At 41.7% G+C, this 24235-nt stretch overlaps 1 protein-coding gene across 1 annotated transcript in view; it reads right to left on the bottom strand.

Annotated features, from left to right (window-relative positions):
* IL20RB (interleukin 20 receptor subunit beta) overlaps positions 1-22564 on the bottom strand; it is a 35045-nt gene extending 12481 nt beyond the window's left edge. Inside the window, 5 exon segments of the mRNA XM_039837238.1 lie at positions 107-257; positions 2367-2491; positions 6363-6553; positions 8111-8237; positions 21708-22564. Of these exon segments, the coding sequence (XP_039693172.1) occupies positions 107-257; positions 2367-2491; positions 6363-6553; positions 8111-8237; positions 21708-21777 (664 nt within the window). The 5' untranslated portion in view covers positions 21778-22564.
* Between the last annotated feature and the right edge of the window lie 1671 nt (positions 22565-24235).

Below are 24235 nucleotides of genomic sequence, written 5' to 3'. Positions count from 1 at the left end.
AGACCAAGGGGAGACTCAGAACCAAAGGACCCAACAGGCAGGCAAGTGTCCACTAGAGGGGCTGTCACCTGTGCAGGACTGCAGGGAATAGACAGGCCACCCTTACCTTGCACCTTGACACATTCTGCCTGGCTGAAGGCACTCTGCCTCCCAATGGCCTTCACGAATGTCTGGGCCTTTATACAGTAAGTAGCCCCTGGTTCCATGGTTTCCAAGTGCACTGGAATACCCCCGCTCCTCACCATTTTGACATGTTCCTTTAAGAGACAAGAAAACAGTTATGTGCTGAAGGAAGCCAGACAGGAAAGGGAGAGAAGAGCCAGGGAAGGAAAGCGGTAGATACTTTCTTTCTGGGATGTATACAGAATGTTTTCTTTCATTCCTTCCTTCCTTCATTCATTCATATTTGTTTATTTGTTAAACACCTTCTATGTGCCAAGCAGTGTTGTAAGCACTGGGACATAGCATTTAACAAAAAAAGTCCCTGCTCTCATGGAGCTTATGTGGGGGAAGAGAGACATATAATTGTCGAGTGGTGATAAGAAAAATAAAGCAGGGCAAGAAGGTAGAGTGATGAGGAAGCACTAAACAGAATGGTTAGGGAAGACCTCTCTGATAAGATAACATGTGGGCAGAGATCTGAAGGTCAGAAATATGACTGAGCCAGGGCCCTGGCATGGCCACTGCTGCCGGAGGGGATCAGTGCACAGAAGCAATGGAACTGGTGGGCAATGCCTCCTCATACATCCACGCATCCACCCATCCACCCCTCTATTTATCCATCTATACATCCCTCCCCTTCCATCCACTCCATGAGGCCTGTGCTCCACATCTGAACCAGTGGATGCTTGTCTGGGCAAAGCCCAGATGACTCAGGGACATGCTCCTCTCTCAGCACTGGCCCTCCCAGTTTCCACGGGTGGGGAGTGGGCTCCATCCCAAAGAATCTGAGGTAGCTGCATGCTCCCTCTTGCCCAGGCTCTGATCTGTCCCCCACACCACTCCATCTGCCTGGCTGACAATGCCATATCTTATCACTGGGCCCTGATCCAGCAGAAGTAAATATTGGAAACCATTGTTAATGGCTGTCTACATATGCATACTGCCTCTCAGGGGAAGCTATCCAACCTACAGCCCCTGTTGAGTGGGTGCTGGGGCACATGCCCTGCTCCTTAAGTTACCACTATGAGGTCAGGGGTACCTGGCCTGAGAAAGTCTATCAGAGCCAGCCAGCAGCCTATGACCCCTAAGTTTGGCCTGATAATATAAGCAGGACCAATCAAATTTCCTATCCTAGGAATTAGTCTTGGGAAACTGAATATACCTAGAGCTAGAAGCAAGGGCAAAGAGGAGAGGCTACAGTGAGGGGGAATCAGGCCAGAGAGGTCTTGCGGGGCTAGTGAAGCACAGCCACAGGAATGTGTAGGAAGGAGTGATAAGGAATCAAGGCCTGGGTAAGCTCGGAGAAGGCCGCACAAAAAGTACAATGGAGAGGACCTATTAGAGGACTCCACAGGTGAGGGTTCCTGGATAAGGGAGTCTGGGCCAGCTCTGTTCAGAGATTCTGTGAGAGGCCCTTATTGCATCATAGTAACCCTTATGATCAAGTCTATTTTTGTTTGTATTGGCTGGAGTGGGCCTTGTCACCACATCAGCTTGGACAGGGCTTCCACAGGTTTGACTGTCTCCTGGTTTCTGCTCAAGTTCCACCCCTTCTGCTGCTGTGGCTGCTGCCATTTGACCATTCCCTCTGGGAAAGCTGACCTCACATTCATTCCAGCCTGCAGCAGCCATCTCACAGGAAGGGGTAGCACCCCATCTAGGCATCTGGGTGACCCACCAGCTCATAATTAGACAGGTTTATCCATAAGCCAGCTGCTGGCTCTCTGCCCCAACTTCTGTACCCTGCCCAGATACACACCCTCGAAAGGCTTGTGCCAGCTTCATACGCTTTTGAAATCATGCAGTTGATCTGGAACACACTGGTGTCTGCTGCCCCTAAACATGCCAGAGAGAATGACTGCGAAAGACAAGCCAACAAGGGAGAAGAAATGCTTGAAAAGGGATTGTGCATCCAACTATGTTAGAGTTTAGAGCAAGGAGGCAGTCTCCCTACTTTAGCAAATCTGGCCTGAGAAGGATCCCCACCAAGGCCTGGGTTGGACCAAGGCAGTCCTTGAAGAGGAGGGTACTGGGATTGTCAGCCTACTCACATTTTTCCTTTCCCACACTTCACTCAGGCCTTCTTATCCTCGGGCCACCTCAGACAGTGAACACTGCAGGGTCTGGCCTTTCACACTCACCTCTCAGAGGTCTGTGACTCTTTCCTCAAAGCCTGACTCAAAGGCCAAGGTCAGAAATCTCACCTTGGCACCAGGTTCCCTTTTCCAGTAGGCAACGAGGAACTCAAACTGGGGCCCCAGGTCTTCCAGGTTAATAACCAGGTGGAAGCCATCCTTGGTAATTTCCATTTCAGGTGGAGTTAGGATAGCTGTTGGCAAGATAGGAGGAGAATCAAAGCCAGCCCTAGATAGGACTGATTTCTGTCCCAGTAGACCATGACCAAGTTATCAGTGGAAACACGCCCAGCTTGGGGGAAGGGAGGGTGTTGAATGTAGCTTCACAGCGTGCAGAAGCATGTGTGCCAATACTCTCCTGTACTCAGCAGGTGCTCAGTAAATACTTTTTGAATAACAAACAAATGAAAAACAAACAAACAAATGACAAAGACTTATCTGCAGTTCATATGGATCAGTGATATGTACTGGCTGCTGCTGACTTTCAAGCATCAGCCAATCAGCAGCCTGTGGATGGGCCGGCCATTCTATACTCGGCCCAAGGATTCTTCATCTCATGTCCTTAATGGGGATGTTGGAAAATCAGAAGGCTTTACAAATTTCAATAATCAACTCTACAAATTACAGCATAAGCATAAACACTATCTTTCACATTGCTGGATTCCAAATAGATTGGCCAGCAGCCCCCATGGATACTTTCCCATTAGCAGACCAAGAACAGAAGGGCCCACACAGGCCATCTCTAGTCTCTGGCTAGTGACGATGGATCCATGCTTGCCTCTCAGATCCAGACACTGCAGGACCAGAAGGGCCACCCTTGGTTTGGGAAGTAGAATGGAGTGTGTTCTGGGCTAAATCCTCCTGTACTGGGGTCAGTGGACACTCAAAAGAAAAAGAAAGTCAGTTCCTACAGGGAGTTTTCAGAGAGCAGAGCAATTCCTGGCATTTGAAGAGCTGCCTGGACAAACAACAGGAAGACTTGGGGAATCGTCCAATTGTGCAAAACATCCAGTTCAGAGACTTCATATAAGCACACAGTACCATTAGAACTACCTCTGAAATACCTCCAGAAAGAAGAGAGATGTTTGACTCCTCCAGTTTTAGGTCAAACATGATTAGAATTGGATCCTCCGATCTTCATCTCTATTGAGAATAGAGTTCGAAAAAATGACTTAAAGTCATTTCAGTTCAGAGAGTGTTTTGATAATGTTGAGGCAGGAACCTCTGTACTGTGTATTCTGCAGACTATTTTAATCTATCCAAAAGAAAGTAAATACTATTCCTGCTGTACAGCTGATGTAACTGAGCCTCAGAGAGGTTAAGCGACTTGCCCAAAGTCACAACAGTTAACGGCCAGAAATTAAGCCCGTATCTTTCCCAAGTTTCTAGACTCTACTATATGAGGTATTTAGCCTCTGTACCAGTGGATCCTAACTCCGGCTCTGCACTGAGAATAGCCTGGGGAGAATGTTAAACTCCCATGAACAGGATGCACGAAGATCATTTAAATCAGACTCCCCAGAGATGGGCCCCAGACATAAGTAGTTCTAAAGCTCCCCTGTGACTTGAATGGGCAATCGAGGTTCAGAACCTCTGCTCTCAAAAAGGCTTCCTTGTAATAGTAGATCTTTTCTCAGGGTGGCCTTGAAACAAAATTTTTCACATGGTTGGGGAAGAAGTCAGGGTGATCTTTTCCAGAGGCAAAAGAACACTTAATGCCCTTAAGAGTCACGATTGCATCCCAGCTCTGTAGCTAACTCCACCTGCACAGGGGTCTCACAGGCTCACGTCTTCTACCTTTCGGTGCAGGTACAGACACTCCTGTTCCTGTTTACATTGGCCTTCTCAAGCACAAGTTGCTACTGCACACACACCCATCCACATAGTTTTGTAGGCATTTCTTATCTCTCTCTGACCCATGCCTTCCTTTCCAACAACAGCTGCCGGCCCCCAGCCATAGTCTTGGCTGGAGCCCCATGCTCTCAGGAGCCAGAGGGAGGTGATGCTGGGTGCTGCCTGGGCACTGCAGGCAGAGGCAGTGTGGCACCACCCTCCAGTGTCACTCAGCCTCCCCTAGTGCCTGGCACGGAAATCCCACAACTTCCATCATATCATCCCAGTGCCTGGGCAGAACAGCCCACATTCCGCACAAAAATTCCTATTGGTATCACATTCCAATGTCCCCACCTCTTCTTCCCAGTAGCAGAATGCTATAATAGGAGAGCACTGCACTGAGGATTTATACATTTCATCTTATATGGTCACCACAACTACACAGGGAAGCAGTCCGTTGCCCTTCTTACAGATGAAGAGTCAGGGACCCAGCTATCAATGGCTGAGCTGGGATTTGAATCACATCCATCTGACTCTAGAGGGTTAACTTCCCCTTCAAATTTATCTTTGCCTTCCTCAGCCCCTTCCAGCTTGGGCTTCCCCACCTTCTAAACTCTCCTGATTTTTACCCAATCTCATGCACTCCTCAGCAACCTTTCACTCATCCCATTATTGTCGATGCTGCACCTAACCTTCCTTTATCCTCACTCGCAACAGAGGACCTCTGCCACATCAAGAAAACAGACCTCACCGAAGGCCTTTCCCTTACTTCTCCTGCAGCTCACATTATTGTCCACATCTGTCTCAGAGAAGGAGCCGCCTTTCTCCTCCCCACCTCCACTCGATCCTCCACCCAGCAACCTAACCACCATCCCCATCATTCCATGAAGCCACTTTCTCAAGAACTCATTTCAGGGTCTCCTTCAGGCTTTTCAGCAGCTCTTCTATTCTCCCATCCATGACCCTCTACCTGCCCAGCCTGAGGTTTCCCAAGATCTTGTCCTGAGTTCTCTTTGTCCTCATATCTTGTGCCTAGACAACCACATCCACTCCCAAGCCTTTAGCTATTAACTTCATGTTGTGTGTCAGGCCTCGACCTGTCTGAGCCCCAGGGCCTGATTTCCAGCTGCCACTCAGAGACATCTGGATGTGATATCTTGTAGGAACCTCAGTCCCAAAGCTAGGAGTCTCTCCCATTCCTCCAGAGCTGTTGTCCCTCCTGAGTTCCCTGACTTGAATGACATTCTCACAACCCCAACTGGAAGCTGGATACCATCATTGTCTCTTCCCACTCCATCTCCCAACAACTTGCGTCCAAACTCTATCCTAACTCAGCCATGTCTTGAATTTGTCCTCTCCTCCCTATCCCCTCCCCCACATCTGGGATCAGGACCCACTTTGGTTCAGCTGAAGTGTTACAGCTCCCTCATCACTCTTCCTCTGCCTTAGAGTCTTATCCCACCCCAGGCTCCCTTTCCACACAGTAGCCAGAGTGATAGCTTTGTAAAGTAGACCTGTCTTAGACCTTCTCTTCTTCCCTGACTTCCTCTACTGATTCGATCAAGCTTCATTCATGTCAAAGCCCTTAACCATGTTACCAGCTGCTTCCTCATGCCCTGGCCATTCAGTCCTTGCTCCTGCTGTTCCTCAAACATGAATGCCTTTTTATACACTGGCCATTGCTTGTGTTCTACTGTATTTGGCCACCTATCTGTATTCTTCTCTTTCTCAATCATTTTTCAGGTACTATTGCTAAAGAAAAGTTATTTCCCAGTGACCATAGAAGGGCAACTGTTTCCGGTGGCTCTGTTAAATCCTATTACACAAAGAAGGTGCTCACACAAGGCAACAAACATGGGGTTCGTGAGGCACCAGATGGGAGTCAGTGTAAGATTTATTGAGGCACTGTCAGGGTAGAAAGAAGCAGTCCTAGCCCCATTCCTCACTTTCAGAGCAGCTTTCCTTCTGGGTTCTTGATGTCATTGTCCCCATCACCTGCAAACTCTGACAGAGATAGGGAATGACTTCAAAGACTCTTTCAAAATGAGAAATAGGGCATGTAGAAAGTAATTGGCAATTTTTTAAATGGATCAGTTAGGGTTCTTTGAGTTCACAGTACTCTGGCTTTGCAAGACTAATTTGATGCTAAAAAGAAACCTGAAAGTCTCAGAGAATATGGTTCCTGAAAGGGAGGCTGGTGGGGGTAGGGGAATAAAGAGAGAAATATCTTACTTGAGTTTCGATTAAAGGGGTACTCCAGGATGCTCCAGGCTGAGCTCTGTGAGCCCAGGGTGGCCCTGACGCGGAGGTTATATGGCACGGTTGCAGTGATGTCATCAGTGATGTCGCACTCAGGATCTTTGGTGGGTGAGCAACAGTTGCTGGGAATCCAGATGTGGCTCACGTACAGGGTCTCATACTCTCTGGCCAAGGAGAGAAAAGCACAGCATCACAACTGCCCCTTCTACCCAGGCTCAGTGATGGTTGCAAGTAACTGCCTCATTCACCTACATTTTATGGGTCAGCAAAATAAGCAGTTGCTCCATACTCCAATTCCTACACTCTTCTCTGTGACCAACCATCCATTCTTTCTTATTCCTTTTGTCACCAGACAAAGGAAACTTAGGCATAAACCCCAATGTATCCAGGTCTCTCCATCTCCAGGGTCACCATCCCAATCTCAGCCACTGCCATCCCTTGCACTGCTATCATCTCCTGATTTCCCAATTTCCACTCCTGATGTTCTTCAAACCATTCAGCAAATCACAACATTTGTATCCCTAATGGCTTCCAAAGCACTTAGAAGGGAAGCCAAACTCTTCCCCATGGCCTACGACTCTCTGGCCTCTCTCTCACTCCACCCCTATACATGCTGTTTCTTCCGCAGTGACCTCCACGCTGAGCTCTTTTTATCTTAGGAGCTCTGACTAGCTATTAGTCACTGTGTCTCAAATGCTCTGCCCCTGCTGTTTACATTAGCTGGTTCCTGTCCCTCAGATATGGGCTTAAATATCACTTCCTCAGACAGATCTTCCCTGACCACCTAATGAAAGGAAGCCAGAGTCAACTCTACTGCATCAGCCTTTTAGCTTTCTCCTAGCACTGATTACTACCTCAAATTACCTAGAGCAGTGCTGCCCAGTAGAACTTTCTGAGATGATGGAAATGTTCTATATTGGTGCTATTCCTATGGTAGCTACAACCACATGTGGCTGTTGAGAACTTGAAATGTGACTAGTGTGGCTGGGACACAGACATTTTCTTTTAATTTTAATTAAATTTAAATGGCTATCTATTTCTAGTGGCTGCCACACTGGACAGTGCAAACCTAGGTTTTTTATTTTCTTTACTGTCGGTCTCCTTCTCTAAATGTAAGCTCCCTATATCCAGAACCTTGTTGACTGGACCCTGAGCCTAGAAGAATGTCTACCCATGTAGGTGCTGAGTTCGTATTTATTGTTAATAAAATATATTGAGCACCTTCTATGTCTCTGTTGCTCCTCAATGATTCCAAGGGCCTGAACACCTGCAGAAGAGTAGAGCCTGCTTGGCCCCAGGGCCAGCTGACCCTGAGGGTCACAATTTGTTTTAGCTCCTAATGACAAGAACATAGACAGAAAAACTAAGGCCTCCCTCACTTCCAAAGGATCTGAGTCTCCAATAACTTATCCTTTTCAAGTCAGAATCAAACTCATTTCTTGAGATTTTCTTCAGCATTAGACAGTTGACTCACTGTTGAAAAGAAGCTCCATCAAAATGTGTTTATACACATTTGAGTTCCCAGAGAGTTCATATCCTCAGGACAATATCCCTTGCTTTTTCAACTCTCCCAATGCCCACGCAAAAAAGGCAGGTCACTGGAGATAATCCATCCGTGGGCTCACAAAGCCTCCTTGAGCTCTGGAATGAGGGCTGTGCCTCTAGCAATCAACTACTGTCTAAGAGAGAAAAACTGAAAGAAAGAAAAAAAAAAAACTCACCCCTGGTACTCCACAGAATAGTCGATTACTTCTCCAGGCACAGTCACTGGGTTCCACATCAAAAGATGCTTCATGTTGGTTGACTGTACAGAGAGGTTCTGAGGGGCAGGCAGAATGGCGACTCCATCTGGGATCAAGGCAGATAGACAGGCTGACAGGTGGGCTTATATTAAGGAAATGCCACAGCTTTAAATTAGTTCCTAATGAAAGTCTTCGTATATTTATGAAGAAGAAACACCTCTAATTTCATCATACTTGTATCAATGCTAAATTTTTTCTATCTTTATTATAATGATAGAAAATTATAATTTTCTATTATAATGATGAAATATTTAATTATTATATAATTTGTTGAAATATTATTATTAATAATTTTAATAATAATAATGGCTAATATTATTGAGCGTTTACCATGTTCTAGCTACACCATGTGTTAGATTGTTACATGATTATCTCACTTAATCCTCATGACCATACTGGGAGGTAAGGACTATTAGTTTCTCCATTGCACGAATGGCAAATCTGAGGCACGTTGTTTACAACTCTTACGTCAGTCAAATCAACCTCGATGCGGGCCTTGACGTTGCCACTTATGATGTGACCTTAAGCAAGTTGCAAAAACCTAAGCCTCCCATCTCTATGTGATAAACCTATGCAGGCTCCTGCCACCTTCTCATCACCTCCTTCTCCTGCTACTGCCATCTATATTGCACCCCTTCATGTCCCCCAACAAGACTGAATGGTGCATCAGCTGCCAGCTGGGAGGTGGAGAATGTCCAGTCTAGAAAGGCACCAAACCAGCTTGGACACTCTGCACCAGGCAGACTGCAGGCCCCTGAGGCAGCCTGGGACACAAGCATCTGTTCATACAGGTGTATGTGGTACGCCCAGAGTATGTACACAGTTGGTATACAGTCTGCATACAGAATAAAAAAGGCTTGGGTAGCTGAACCTATATACTCATAAGGACTTTGGGCATGCCCCGGTCTCAACCTTGTGTGTAACCCAGGGTGCAATGTGGACCCTCTGCCATGGTCCTTCTCTTCCCAGTTTCAAATGCTCTCCTTTTCAAGCCCAACACCTGCCACTCTTTGCTCAGTGATAACATCTGAGGGCACAGTGGGAAGGGGGAGGGAGGCCTTCACCCAGAATTTTTTCTCTATGTCTGTCTCCAGATTGGCACCTGTTGTTCGTTATCAAGCCCTGTGACCACAAGGGGATAGGGGTTGTCGGGGACACGCCACCTGGTTCCCTCGCTTCTTCTCTAATATAGGACCTTAGTGATGCACTTCCATCCTACTCTCAGCATCTGTGGCCCTGTCCTGTGAGGAAACACCTGGGGTACCCACAAGCGGGGCTTCCTGTCCTTCCCACCCTTAACCTTGCAATCACCCAAGGGATGAAAAGAGAAGAGCCAGCTGCAGTAGGCTGGCACGGTAGAGCAAGGGATTGTCCTCTCTAACGTCCTTCCTCAGGCAAAGTATACAAAACATTTCTCTAGTCAGCTATGTGGGGAATATAAAACTATAATTCATAATGTAATAGCTCTGAAAATGAAATCTCCAGGCCCATGGAGATTTCTACTAAATACTTTTTTAATTAACACCAATTTTACACGATCTCTTCCAAAAAAAATAGAAGAGGAAAGAACACTTTCCAACTTATTTTATGAGGCCAATATTACCCTAATACCCAAATTAGACAAAGGTAGTAGTATATATTTTAAAAAACAAAACAAAATACTAGAGACCAATATATCTCATGCTCTTAGATGCAAAAATTATCAATAAAATATTAGCAATCCAAATCCAATAATGCATAAAAAGGATTCTACACCATGACCAAGTGAAATTTATTCCAGGTATGCAAATGTGGTTCAACATTTGAAAATCCGTTAATAATCTACCATATCAACATGCTAAAGAAGAAAAATCATACGATCACATTAATTGACACATAAAAAGCATTTACATAATTCGACAACCATTTATGATTTTCAAAAAAATTCTCTTCAAGTTAAGAACAGCAGGGAGTTATCTCAACTTGAGAAAGACCATTTACAAAAAATCTACAGCTAACATCTCACTTAATGTTGAAAGACTGAATGCTTTCCACCTTAACATCGGAAATAAAGAACTTCCGCTGTCAGCACTTTTTATCAACATAGTACTGGAAGGTCTAGCAACTGCAATAAGGCAAACAAAACAAGTAAAAGCATACAAATTGGAATGGAAGTAAGAAAACTCCCCCTATTTGCAGATGACATGATATGGCTATGTAGAAAATTCCAAAGAATCTATAAAATAAAACCCCTAAAACTAATAAGTGAGTTCAGCAAGTTCATAGGATATAAGATAAACATAAAAAATTAATTGTATTTCTATATACTAGCAATGAACACTTAAACATTAAAAATAAAAATACAGTTGTCCTTTGGTATGTGTGGGGGATTGATTTCAGGACTCCTTCGGGTACTATACTCCTTGGATGCTCAAGTCCCTTATATAAAACGGCGTATCATTGGCATATAACCTATGTACATCCTCCCGTAAATTTTAAATCATGTCTACATTACTTACAATAACCTAATATAATGTAAATGTATTTAAATAGTTGTTATAATGTATTGTTTAGGGAATAATGACAGGAAAAATAAGCTTGCACATACATGTTCAATAGAGACACAATCATAATAGGCCTAACTAAATACTACACATCAGCAATAATTATTGGCAATAATTGAATATTTTCAATCCATGATTAGTTGAATCCACAGATGCAGAACCAGTGGATACAGAAGGCTGACTGTGCTATTTACAACCACTTGAAAAAAGGAAGGAAGGAAGGAAGGAAGGAAGGAAGGAAGGAAGGAAGGAAGGAAGGAAGGGAAGGAAGGAAGGAAGGAAGGAAGGAAGGAAGAAGGAAGGAAGGAAGGAAGGAAGGAAGGAAGGAAGGAAGGAAGGAAGGAAGGAAGGAAGGAAGGAAGGAAGGAAGGAAGGATACTTAGGTATAAATCTAGCAAAATATATTTAGAATTTGTATGGGGGAAACTCCACAATGCTGGTGAAAGATATCAAAGAAGATCTAAAAAACAAAAGGAGAGACATATCGTATTCATGAATTGGAAGATTCAATATAGTTAACATAATAATTCTCCCCAAATTGATATACAGACTTAATACAATTTCTATCAAAAGTTCAGCAAGATTTCAGCACCAAGATGTCAGCACCAAGCTGATCGAGAAGGGAAGGTTTCAGTGGTGAGATGCCCAGTTGGAAGAATACACGAGGGGCCAACATGAGAATGAAAAAGCAGGCACCAACTTATTGTGGGGAGTGCACTTCTGCTTCTGCACTGCTTCTGCTCCCCTTCTTGTGTTCCCCTTTTGCTCCACAGGGGACCACATGGCTCCACTTATATCAGAATACAATAGTGGCATTCAGCCACACATGCGTGATACAATAAGCTGAATTATGTTTACATATTTTAGGCGCAGGTGCCCTACTACACTAATGTAATATTCTAAATCCAGGGGGCTATTCCTAGCCACAAGCCTAGATCACAGCCAGACCTGGGACCAGCCAGGCCTGGGACACACAGTAGACTTAGACAAAATTTTTCTAAAATTTTTAGGAAAAGGCAAAGGAGCTAGAATAACTAAAACAATTTTTTAAAAGCATAGAGTGGAGGTAATCAAACTACCCAATTTTAAGACTTAGAATAATTAAGATTGTGTAGTATTCACAAAGCAATAGACACATAGATTGATGAAATAGAATACAGATCTCAGAAAAAGAACCATACAAATACACTCAACCGATTTTTGGTAAATGTACAAAAGCAATTCAGTGAAGGAAAAATAGCCTTTTCAACAAGTAATACTAGATCAACTGGATCAACATCTGCAGGCAAAAAAAAAAAAAAAAGAGCCCAAGCTTAATCTCACGCCTTATGTAAAAATTAATTCAAAATGGATCATAGATCCATTACATGGATCAATGTAAAACTCTAAAACTTTTAGGAAAAAACGTAAGAGAAAATCTTCAGGATTAGGCAAAGAGTCCTCAGATTTGAAGTCAAAAGCAAGATCTATAAAAGGAATATTTTATAATTGGACATCGTCAAAATTAAAATCTTTTGCTCTGCAAAAGACCCTGTTAAGAAGATGAGAAGACAAACTACAGAATGGGAGAAAATATTTGCAAAGTTATAGCTCACAAAAAATTCATATCTAGAATATATAAAGAACTCTCAAAACCCAACAGTAGAAAAGCAAACAATCCAATTTAAAAATGGGCAAAAAACATTCAGAAATATTTTACCAAAGAGCACATACAGATTGCAAATAAACACGTAAGAAGATGTTCAACATCATTAGCAAATTAAAACCACAACATGATAGCCCTACACAGGTATCTGAATAACTAAAATTTTTAAAAGTGACAAAAGCGAGGATGCAGAGAAAGCGAATCACTCATACATTGCTGGTGGGAATGTAAAATGGGACAGCCGCTCTGGAAAATAGACAGTTTCTTATAAAATTAAATATGTAATTACTATTCGACTCAGCAATTTTACTGTTGGGCATTTATCCCAAAGAAATGAAAACTTACATCACCCAAGATCTTCACACAAATGTCCATAGCCAAACTGGAATCAGACCAGATATCCTTCGACAGGTGAATGGTTAAATGAACTTTGGTACATACATCCATGGAACACCACTCAGCAATAAAAGGAACAAACTATTGATACACACAACAATTTGGATGAATCTCCAGGGAATTATGCTGAGTGAAAAAAAAAAAGCCACTCCCTGAAACTTACATACTGTATGATATTTATAAAACATTTTAGAAATGACAATATTTTAGAAATGGAGAACAGATTATTGGTTGTCAAGGATTAGGAAAGGTGAGGAAATGGAGGAGGGAGGTGAGTGTGGTTATAAAACGGGAAGTATTGTCGTGATGTTGGAACTGCTCAGTATCTTGACTGTAGTGGTGAACACACAAACCTATACACACACGTGTATATGCACACACGCACAGATGAGTACAAGTAAAACTGGGGAAATCTGAATAAAATAGATGGATTGTATCAATAATGTCAATATCCTGATTGTGGAACTATACTAACTGGCAAAGTACTATTGGGGGAAACTGGGCTCTGTATATTTCTTATAACTGCATATGAATATAAAATTATCTCAAAAAATTTTTAATTAAATAATACAACCATAATGCCATCACACCTTAAAAAAATAGCATTACTTCTGATTATCAATGATTGATAGGATACCTTGTAAAAGATCATGATGCAATAAACTCAAGATAAATGCACAGAGAAAAAATGCAAAGTTCTACAATTAGATCCAGTCAATTAAATTAGTTAGGGGGACCTGTTTGGGAAGGGAGAACTGATGATTAGGGCACTTATCAAAGCTTTAAGCGATACACTATGAAGCTGAATTAATGTAGAGAGGAAGCAAGGGAACTAAAATGTTAAATCAAGCTACATTCAGAGACTACAATATGCTGATCAGCCCTGCAGCCAGACCAGGAAGAAACCTGCAGAACAAAGGAAGATGTCTGCTGGAATTGCTAATAAACAACCCATGTCCCAACACCATGAAGGGAAAACAGAAAAAACAGAGTCTTTAAAATAGAGTCTTTGGTGCCCAGCACAAAATAAAAACATTCATTCTTTACGGCTAAAACCATGGGGAACCTATGGATCAGAGGCTGGAAATTGCCAGCAGGCTTTTCACTCGACACATCCTTACCTTTTCATGCTACATACTCTGCTCCTTCCTCACTGTATGTCCATATCAAAGGAAAATGGGTAAACATAGCCTTTAAACTGTAACTCACAGGAACTAAAGAATGGTATGTAAACTGAATTCCCCGAACACTCCGGGATGCCTCTCAGTGCCTTTACTCTCTCTCCTTGTTCTCATCTCTTTCTCTTGTCTCTGTCCCTCTGAGTCTCTCTTAGGTTCTCTCAATCTGCCTCTGAGAGGAGACCATGCTCTGTCTATGAAGTGTTACCTCTTCTCTAATAAACTTTCCTTTGACTCTAACTCTGGCATGTGTTTGAATGCTTTCTTACATTCTGCCAAGAACTCTCCTCTCTCAGTGCAGTGCTTGCGACTTCCCCCACTCAGGGGAATTTGCCCTGTCCTGCATCAGAATTACTGAGTATGTTTTTCTTCATGAGGGGGCATACAGGCAGGAAAATAGCAAGGGATGTCCCAACTTTCTGATGGCTCCATTATGTTAATGCAAAAATTTGCATGTGTGACCCTTTTCTCCTACCTGTGAAGTTCCAAATCTAACTCCATTATGGGCAAAATATTCAGTCTCATTCCTTTACTAGAAAACTGCTGCTTCTTTCTGAGCCCTACTGGCGACATATTCAATATTCTTATGCTATTTGTATAGTACATTCCAAATTTCATTGTTTTGCCCATATTTAAGTAGCACACACATTGGGTATGAGATGGAAAAACCATACTGCCCATGAACTGCTGATGCCAGGAGGCATTGAACCGTTTTCCTGTTTGCCTTGAGAATACTCTCTGGCGACACTTGCAGCTGCAGCATTTACCCGGAGATAACTCGCTAATAACCTTACTCCCAAGGTTTGCCATAAAATATCTCGCTCTTATTTTCATTTTCGCATCCGTCTAGTATATCGATAGTCTTTGAAAACAAATGACATCATTCCATTTATAGCATTGTTTTTAGTTGTCCAATTGCTGAAAATGTCAAATCCTAGAAAACATAGCCTGGTGGCAAGCTGCACTATTTTTTTTCCAAATGAGAAAATGGTTAATAGGGTTATGTAGAAAGTGTTATGACATTGCATCAGAAGCAGCCCATTTTATGCTAGGACACCAAATAGAAAATGACTCTACAAGATGGGAACTATATTTCAGCTCAGATTCCAAGCTGAAAGTGACTACTTACAAAAAGTTTTAAAATCCCCTTCGATTGTTAGTGAAGGCTGATTGCGGTCTTGAAAACACAACTAAGGCAGAAAAAGAAAACTTTGTTATCCACACAGTACTCTCATTAACAAGAAATGTTGTCAGTCAGCCAGGATCATGAAGCCAAGTCTCTGAAGAAACCAGTTAATATTCTACCAAATGTAAACATCAAATGCAAAATAAATAAATAAATAAATAGATAGATAAATAAATAAATAATAATAATAATATACTCAAGGGAAAGGGGAGAGTAAGCTTGACATGTAGACAGGAAAAACATATTGTTCACAGAGAGGAGAGTACAAAATCTGGAAGAATTATTTCCTCAGCCACACAGGATAAGGGTTCTCATCAGAGCTAGAGAACAATACAAGAATCCCCTGTACAATCTTTCGGTTCCTTGTGTATAATTATGCTTTTGTTACTGCCTACTTGTGTTATTTTCATTCTAGCAGGTATCTCAAGACCCACTGGATGGAGCCTCTTTGGTGGTGTTTCCAATAGAGACTTGAGCTATGTGACTGTGACCTGACTATTAAGAGTCTGGTGCTCAGTTTGGACAAAATCAGCTAAGCAACATCTTTTGCACAGAGCTGCATTCACAACATTTTCTCTTTCTCTTTCTCTCTTTCTCTCTTTCTCTCTTTCTCTCTCTCTCTCTCTCTGTCTCTCTCTGTCTCTCTCTCTCTTTCTCTCTGTCTCTGCCTCTCTCTGTCTCTCTCTGTCTCTCTCTCTCTATCTCTCTCTGCCTCAGTTTTCTATTGCTCTTGTAACAAATTACTACAGATTTAACTTCTTAAAACAACACAGATTTATTATCTTATAATTCTATAGTTCAGAAGTCTGACACTGATCTCACTGGGCTAAAATCAAGGTATTGATAGGGCTGTATTCCTTCTGGACACTCTAGGAAAGAATCTGTTTCCTTACCATCCTCAGCTTCTACCGGCCACCTGCATTCCTTCCTTGTTCATGACCCTTCCTCCATCTCCAAAGCCAGCAATAGCTGGTCGAGTCCTTTTCATGCTTCAAATTTCTCCTTCCTCTTCTTCTGTCCTCCTATCTCTCTCTCACTGCATCCGGGAAAGGTTCTCAGCTTTCAAGGACTCATGTGATTAGATTGGGCACACCCAGATAATCCAGGATAATCTCCCAATCTCAAGGTCCCATAACATTAATCACAGTTTTAAAATCTCTTTTTTCATGGAAGGTAACATATTCACAGGTTCCAGGGATTGGAGTATGCACACCTTTGGGGGACCATTATTCTGCCCACCACATGGGGCTTGCACTGCAGGGGATATGAACTGACATTATGCCCTAAAATTTCTCCCTCCGATACATAAATTATTTCAAGAGAATTACCTTGTGTATGATCACAAGAAGAAAAGAGCAAGGTTGACCCAGGTCTTGGCTGCTAAGCAGGCTGCTGGCATTACTCACTGCCTAAGTACCTAGTGCCTACGCCCAGCTTCAAAAGCAAATTCACGCCTCAGAAAAGTGATAGATTACTTCATGGTTTTAAAGTACAGGTCTTAGGATCAGCAGCACCACATTCCCCAGTTTATTAGAAATGCAGACTCTCAGACTGCACCCTACAACCTATTGAACCAGAATCTGCATTTTAACAAGATTCCTTAGGTAATTCATATGCATATTAAAACTTGAGAAGCACTTTTCTAAAGACTACAATTGCGGTTCTCATCATCCTTGGCCTATTAGAATCACCGGGGAGGTTGATTGCTGTTGTTAAATTTGATTTTAAACTAAGTCTCAGACTTACTGAAGAGTTGCAAAATTAGTACAGAGAGCTCCCATATGAAGCCAAGGGCCTTCATGATTTGGATTTGATTTGTGACTACAGCTTTAGAAATTATTTTTTTCCCCTCTCTCTCTCTCTACACATCTCATAGACCTAGGCTTTCTTCCTGATAATCATTAATCCCTGAGGCAGCAGAAGACAATAGCCTGGACCTGACTAGTGGTCATAAGGTCCAGACCTCTGGCAGGCTAAAGATAACATCTTGACCTAAATGATGTTACAGCTCCTGAGCCCTAAAGTGGAATGACTCCCCAGCTACTTTTCCCTGGAACCAAACAGAAAGACACTGCAGCAAACCTCAGAGCTGTCCTTAAGATCTGAAGAAATGATTTATTGCCCTTACCTCACCTCCAATCAGTCAGTTTCTAACATAACCCTGAACCCCTAACCCACTTTGCCCTATATAATCTGTAACTTACATGGCGCTGGAGAGTCGGGTCTTTTAGAGCATGAGCTTGCCCATACTCCAGATTGGCCAATCCTATAATAATAAATTATTTCCTTTCTCCATTACAAATCCCTGCTTCTTCATTTCTTTCCGCCAGTGCGTGCAGGCAGACGGACCACATATTGGGGTTCAATGACATATACCCTCCACTCAGCCTTCCATATGTAGATAACCATAGTACAATTATGAAAATTAAGATATTAACATTGGCACAATATCATTAATTTAGCTTCGGTTTATTTGAATTTTGCCAATTTTTCCCCTAAAGTTCATTTTTTGTCTTTCCAGGAATCAATCCAGGATTCTACATTTAGTTGTCACATCTAGTTAGTCTCCTCCAGTCTGTTCTCAGTCTTTGTCTTTTATGACCTTGACATTTTTGAAGAGTACTTACTGGTCAGTTGTTTTGTAGAATATTCCTCAGGTTGGATTTGTCTGACATTTTTGCATGAGTTGATTGAGGTTATACATTTGGGGCACATACTCTCAGGGAGTGCAAGATGTTAATATGTCTTATGACTAGCAATGTTAACCTTGATCACTTGGTTAAGGCAGTGTCTCCACCGCGAAGTTAGCATTTTCTCCTGTATAGTTTCTTGAATCACTTAGGGAACATACTTTAACAATACGCAAATATTCTGTTTCTTCTCAGACTTTTATGCATTGCTTTTATCTATTGGTGGATTATTTGCAACGATTATTTCTGTGCTATTCTAATATTATCTATTAATTAATTGAAATTCTGTAAGAAAAAGCTATTCCTTCTCTACCATTCATTTATTGAATTATTCATTTATATCAGTATGGACTCATGGAAATTTATTTTAGTCTATTGTTATTTACTTTGTTACTCAAACTGTTCCAGCTTTGGCTCTTTCAGACTGGCTCCTTTTGACTTACCTCATAAGTTTATAGACTTAACGGACTTTATTTTTGGAATAATTCTATGTTTACAGAAAAAAAATTGTGGACAGTAAGTACAAAGAGTTCCTTTATACCTTTCACTCAGTTTCCCCTAATGCTAACACCTTATATAGCCATGACGTATTTGTCAAAACTAAGAAATCAACATTGATACATTACTCCCAACTTTATTTGGTTTTTGCTCATTTTTCCACTGTCCTTTTTCCATTCCAGGATCCAATCCAGGATACTTGTTGCATTTAGACCTCCATCCTTTCTTAAGCACTTTCTTATATGCTCCAGATTTGTTTTATATTTTCTCTGTCCAGTCCTGGAATAAACCATGTCTCTAAGAAGCTCCACCCAGGGAGTTTTGAAAAACCTAATATTCAGGCCGCACCCTGGATTAATTAAGTCCGAATCTCTGACTGTGAAATCCCGACATTTAGAGTTTTAAAAGCTCCTCAGGTGATTCCAATGTGCATTTGAGACTGAGAACCATTGAGCTAGACCTTACTTCTGCTGGCCAAGAAAAATTAAAACTGAACGGTAAATCTGCAAATGCCAGAGACTTAAGTATATTCCCCAGCAAGCTCTTATGTTCCCTGAAGACAAGGGACTTGGTTTTGATCATCTCTAATGAGCACCTGGCCCAGAATCCGGCACATAGGAGGTCCTCAGAAATGCAGAATGAATGAAAACTAAACAAGTGAAACAAGTCTTGGCTCTCTTAGTAAAATTAACCTTGGCCTGACTTCTTTTTTCCTAATCCGTATCCATCCCAAATTAGATTTTTGAGCTGCCTTGAGGTTTATGCTGAACACCTCAAGATTTCCTAAAATTTCAAGTGAGGGATAGAGAAAGCAGCAAGGCTGCCCTTGGGCAAACTCTCCGGCAGAAATCCCCTCCCTGGAATAATAGGCTATGCTGGCTTCCCCTCTCTGGGTCTTCTGTCAACTGCCCTTATTTGAGTCCTCTTCTGCCACCTTTACTTCGAACAGCCCTTATGGCAAATGCATCAAAAAAAAGGAGCACCATCTTCTTTATTCCCTTTACTTTTCCTTCCTCCCTTTTTTCTGGCCTACTTTAATGTCTCAGCTTCTTCTGCAGAGAAGTACAAAGGGCACAGGCTCTGGAGCCAGCCAAACCTGGGTCAAAGCCAAATTCTCCCATTTACTAGATGTAATAACGGAACCTCTCCTAGGTCTCTGTTTTGTAGTGCGTAAAATGGGGGTAATAGCGCCTACCTTGAAGGATTGATGTGAGAAGTCAAGAGAATATTTTTGCTCACCTACAAGCACAGCTTGTGCTCAGAAATGACCGTTGCGATCATCGTTGTTTTATTATTATTGTTGGTGGTGGTGGTGGTAGTAGCAGTAGTAGTAGTAATAGTGGGGATCAGTTTCCTGAATCATTTGGAAGGGACAGGGCAAGGCAAATTAATTCTATAAAAGAGAGTAAGAACTCTACCCATCTGTCAGGGATCTGGAGTAACTAATGGAATTTCATTCAGAATTTGCAGAATTCATCTATACAATCCAGAAGAAATGGTTTAAACTGCACAAAGGCAGTCTCAGCTAAAGCAATTATCTGCTGACACCACCATCTGGTTACATAACCAACCAATATTACACAACCAATATTATATTATTATTAATATAATAAGTAACATGGGGGTGCACACTGACATCTCCAAGTGCTTTTGTTTGCATCATCTCATTTAACCTCTCCCAACCTCAAGGTGGCTATTTTGACCATTTCACAGGTGAGAAAACTGAAGTTATATGTTATAGTAACTGAGCTAGCAAGTAATAGAGTCAAAACACATACACAAGTCTTTCTGGCTCTGACATCCCTGTGGTTTCTACAATTGTTTTTTTGTTCTGTATAAGTTCATAGCTGTCAAAAGAACGCACTCACTTCCAGGTCTGTTAGAAACAGAAGTTTTTAGGAAAAGGCTTGGAAAAACTGGACTGCCTCATTAAAGAAAACGTCAAAATGAAAAATGCTGGCCTTTCCCCTTCTAATTTGGCCACCTCATCTTCTCCCTTTGTCTTAGTGGAAAAATGTTTCCCTGGCAACTTGTTTGTCCCACCAGCTAATCAATCAGTCTACTACTAACTATCCAATCAGCCAACATGCTTAGCCTATGCTGGGGGCTCTGAGGACACCAGAAAAAATGCCCAGGCCCTGCCCTCAGACCAATGCAGAAAACAGAACCCACCAAAGCAGAGTACATGGGGTCAAGGGTCAAAGGAGAAAGAAGCCTGGGAAGGAACTGCAGGAGGAGGGAGCCACCGGGAATGATGAGAGGATAGGCTTGGGATGGGGAAAGAAACTGGAGATGGTGCTTCTGGTGGGAAATTATAACAATAAAGGCCAGAAGGAGGAAACGAGAGTATAATATGCCAACTGTGAAGACAGCAGCCACCTGTGGTCCATATTTGTTTTCAAAGAGTAGTGAGAAATAGGGTCAGGGCCTGACTATGCTGGATAATGAAACAAGCAGCAGATTTGAATACCACGTGCTGAGCAATTGGAAGCTGTGAAGATTTTTAAACTAGGAACACCATAGATTTGATGCTTAAGCCAGTTCTAAACATTTGCCAATTGCCTTAGCACTGATTTGTTGCCTGATTTAAACTAACTAGAATAATTAGTTCTTAGTGTTAAAAAATAAAAATAAAAAAGACAGAAAGTACTCGAGGCTCCCACTGACGCCACAAAATGCCCAATACCTTGGAGTATTAAAATTAGAAATTTCTATTAAATACGATTTGACATGATGAAACATCAAAGGCAATACAGAACCACAATTTTGGAACAATAAAGCATGTAGGTACAAGCATCCAGGAGTGAAGCAGAGAAAATTATGTAATATTACTGGCAGGGAAAATACTCCAAACCAAATATTATTTTTAAATACTATGGAGTACCTGACTATCTTTTCTGCAGTGACCAAGAGAGAACCAATTTTTATAAATCTTGTACCCAATATTAAGGTTGAAAATTGTCATTTTATTCATGTGTATGTTTTAAGAATCTTTATTTTACTTTATTTCTTTTCCTTACAGTTAACAACTCCCAGGCACATTTAAAAAGACTAAGTAACTATGTTGTACCTTTTAAAATCAGACAATGAGATACATGGCAAAATGCATAGAGCTCTGCTAACCTTTAGATGATTTGTTTTGATGCTTTATCTTTCTAAATTGTTCTGTGGACATTAGAAGAAAATTTTCCAAATAGAATACAGGCTTTTCTTTTCTTTAGGATGTGGGGATAAAGGTTTAGGAAGTGAAAAACATTTTTAAAAACAGACATAAGATATTCTATGAATATATTGTGACCCCAAACCCTGGGAAAGTATTTTTCGCCTTCTAACCTGTATTCAAGTCCCAGACTATTGGCTGTATTCTAATTCATACTTACCTACGAGCAAACATGGAATCAAGGCGTAGAAAAACCACATAAGACTTGGCAAGATTTCTTCTAGAACCATCACGAAGGTCTGTGTTTGGCAGACTCAGCTTGACCTGGAACATCGTTTCCTTACACAATGAAACATTCTGTCCATCCTGGTCATTTTGCTTCAGAACGCAGATGTTGGAGCTGAGTCGCTGTGAAGCCTGACTTGCTCTGGAAAGAGGAGCTGGGCCCAGACAGCTCAGAAGGGGCGGGGCATGCAGCACCCTCCTTTCTGCCCAAACCCAGATATTGTATCAGGGGGTGTGGCCTAGGAGAGTTCCAGAGAAAATGTAACTCGGGGGAGCTTGAGAATCTGCCTGGGGGAGATACCTAGACCATAGGCTCTCTCCTGGGGGGAACCTGGTTGTCCCTAGAAACTCCATTGGCAGTGAGCAGGCAGGATTACCTTAGCCTCTCATCAAATAGCTGTGCTTTTCCATGTCTCCATCTTGCAAGTACTTTTAAGCTGGACACTGATTAGCCCTTTTTACATATCCACTTCAGAAAAAAAGTAGATAAGTTTTAAAAAAATGTTTTAATACTTTTTAGTAAGTCAGGAATTGAAGAACATATAGTTTAATATTCGCTTGCATTTGCAAAAAGAAAACCTGTTAGGAGATACAGAAACTAATGTTTCGTTACCTTGGGGCAGATGGAGTGGAAATTGAGAAGATGGAGGAGAAAAATGGGAATGAGACTCTTTGTGGTATCTTTTTTTTTCCTTTGTTTTGGGGTTTAAAAAAATTTTTTTTTATTGTGGTAAAATACACATTACAGAAAATTTACCATCTTAACCATTTTTAAGTATACAGTTCAGTGGTATTAAATACATTCACATTGTTGTGTAACCATCACCATCATCTATCTGTCCACGTAACTCTTCATCTTGTAAAACTGAAACTCTATGCCCATTAAACAATAACTTCCCATTCTCCCCTCCCCACTGCCCCTGGCAACCACCATTATACTTTCTGTTGCTATGAACTTGACTATTCTAAGTACCTCATGTAAGTGGAATTATATATAGTATTTGTTTTTCTGTGACTGGCTTATTTTCACTTAGCATAATGTCCTCAAGTTTCAATCATGTTTAATCATTCTGCACATTGCAGAATTTCCTTCCTTTTTAAGGCTAAATAATATTGCATTGATGTATATACCACATTTTGCTCATCCATTCATTCATCCATGAACACTTGGGTTGCTTCCACGTTTTAGCTATTGTGAATAATACTGCTATGAACATGAATATACAAATATCTCTTTGAGACACTGCTTTCAATTCTCTTGGGTGTTGTGTATCTTTTTATACTGTTTAACGAATTGTGAATATATTATTGAAAAATTAAAAACAATTTTAAAAATTGGAAGGAAAACCTTATGATAGAGTTTGGTCCCTTAAAATGCCAGCTTTTTAAACACTACTCTACACATGCGAATGCATTATTGGAAAAACATGGGTTTTAGAGTACAACAGATTTTGGTTCTGGTTTAAAACTTATTTGAAATGCAAACTTGACAAAGTTAATCACTTATTTATTCATTCAATATTCACTAAGGGCCTACTATGTGCTGATCCTGGGGATTCAATAGTTCCTGACCTCAACCAAGAACTTCCCAGCTAATGGAGATGGACATGGGAATAAATCATTACTGAAAAGAAAGCGACAGAAATATTAACAAGAGAATAAGAGAGCATTAAGGAGAAACACCTAATGCGGCCTAGGGGATCAGAGGCGGCTTCCTGGAGGAGGTGACTTCGGGGCTGAGTACTAAATGCTGGAAAAAATTAACCAGGCATGGTGTGTTTAGGAAACCACAAGAAGTTTGGTGCCACTGGAGAGCAAGGTTGGAGTGGCAAGAAATGAGGTCCAAAGGCAGATAGAAACAGGATTACATAGAATCTTGAATGCCTAATTGAACAGCTTAGAGTTTATCCTGAGAGGAAAGGAGGGGTTAAAAAGCTCAGATCTGATTATGTCATTCCCTGTATTTGAGCTTTAAAGTTTATGACTAGGATGGAGAAAACAGTACGAGGGGCCAAACTGGAGGAAGGAGGGCCAGGAGGGAGCTTTGTCACTCTGCTAGGTGGGAGTTGTTGGCTAGCAGTAGGTTTTCCCATGTCTGTAGAAAGAAGTGACTAACAACAAAAGATGGAGGTAGAATTGACAGCTCCTAGATACTGAGTGGATTGGGAGGGTGGAGGGGGAGGAGGCAAACATGACTTTCAGGTTCTAGGTTTGAGTAATTGGGTGGATGGCAGCACCCCAACCGAAATAATGCAAAGGAGGAGGGTGGGGTGGGGTAGGGTCAGGATAGGCGGAGTTGATGGTGGTACAGAAAAAGGTTGCATATGTCTAGCTTGATACACTTGAATTTAGGATGCTTATACAGGGAGGTCTCCAGTATGTAAAAGCTTTGTCACAAGTTTATGGGTATCCAGAGTATTGGCACCATTCCCTACCTTTAGGATTTCAGTGGTAGCTGAGACC

The sequence above is a fragment of the Pteropus medius genome, unplaced genomic scaffold (assembly GCF_902729225.1).
Source record: "Pteropus medius unplaced genomic scaffold, Ma_sr-lr_union100, whole genome shotgun sequence".
In the NCBI taxonomy this organism is placed as follows: Eukaryota; Metazoa; Chordata; class Mammalia; order Chiroptera; family Pteropodidae; genus Pteropus; species Pteropus medius.
Note: the sequence above shows the minus strand (reverse complement) of the source record. Positions and strands in the feature narration are given on the sequence as shown.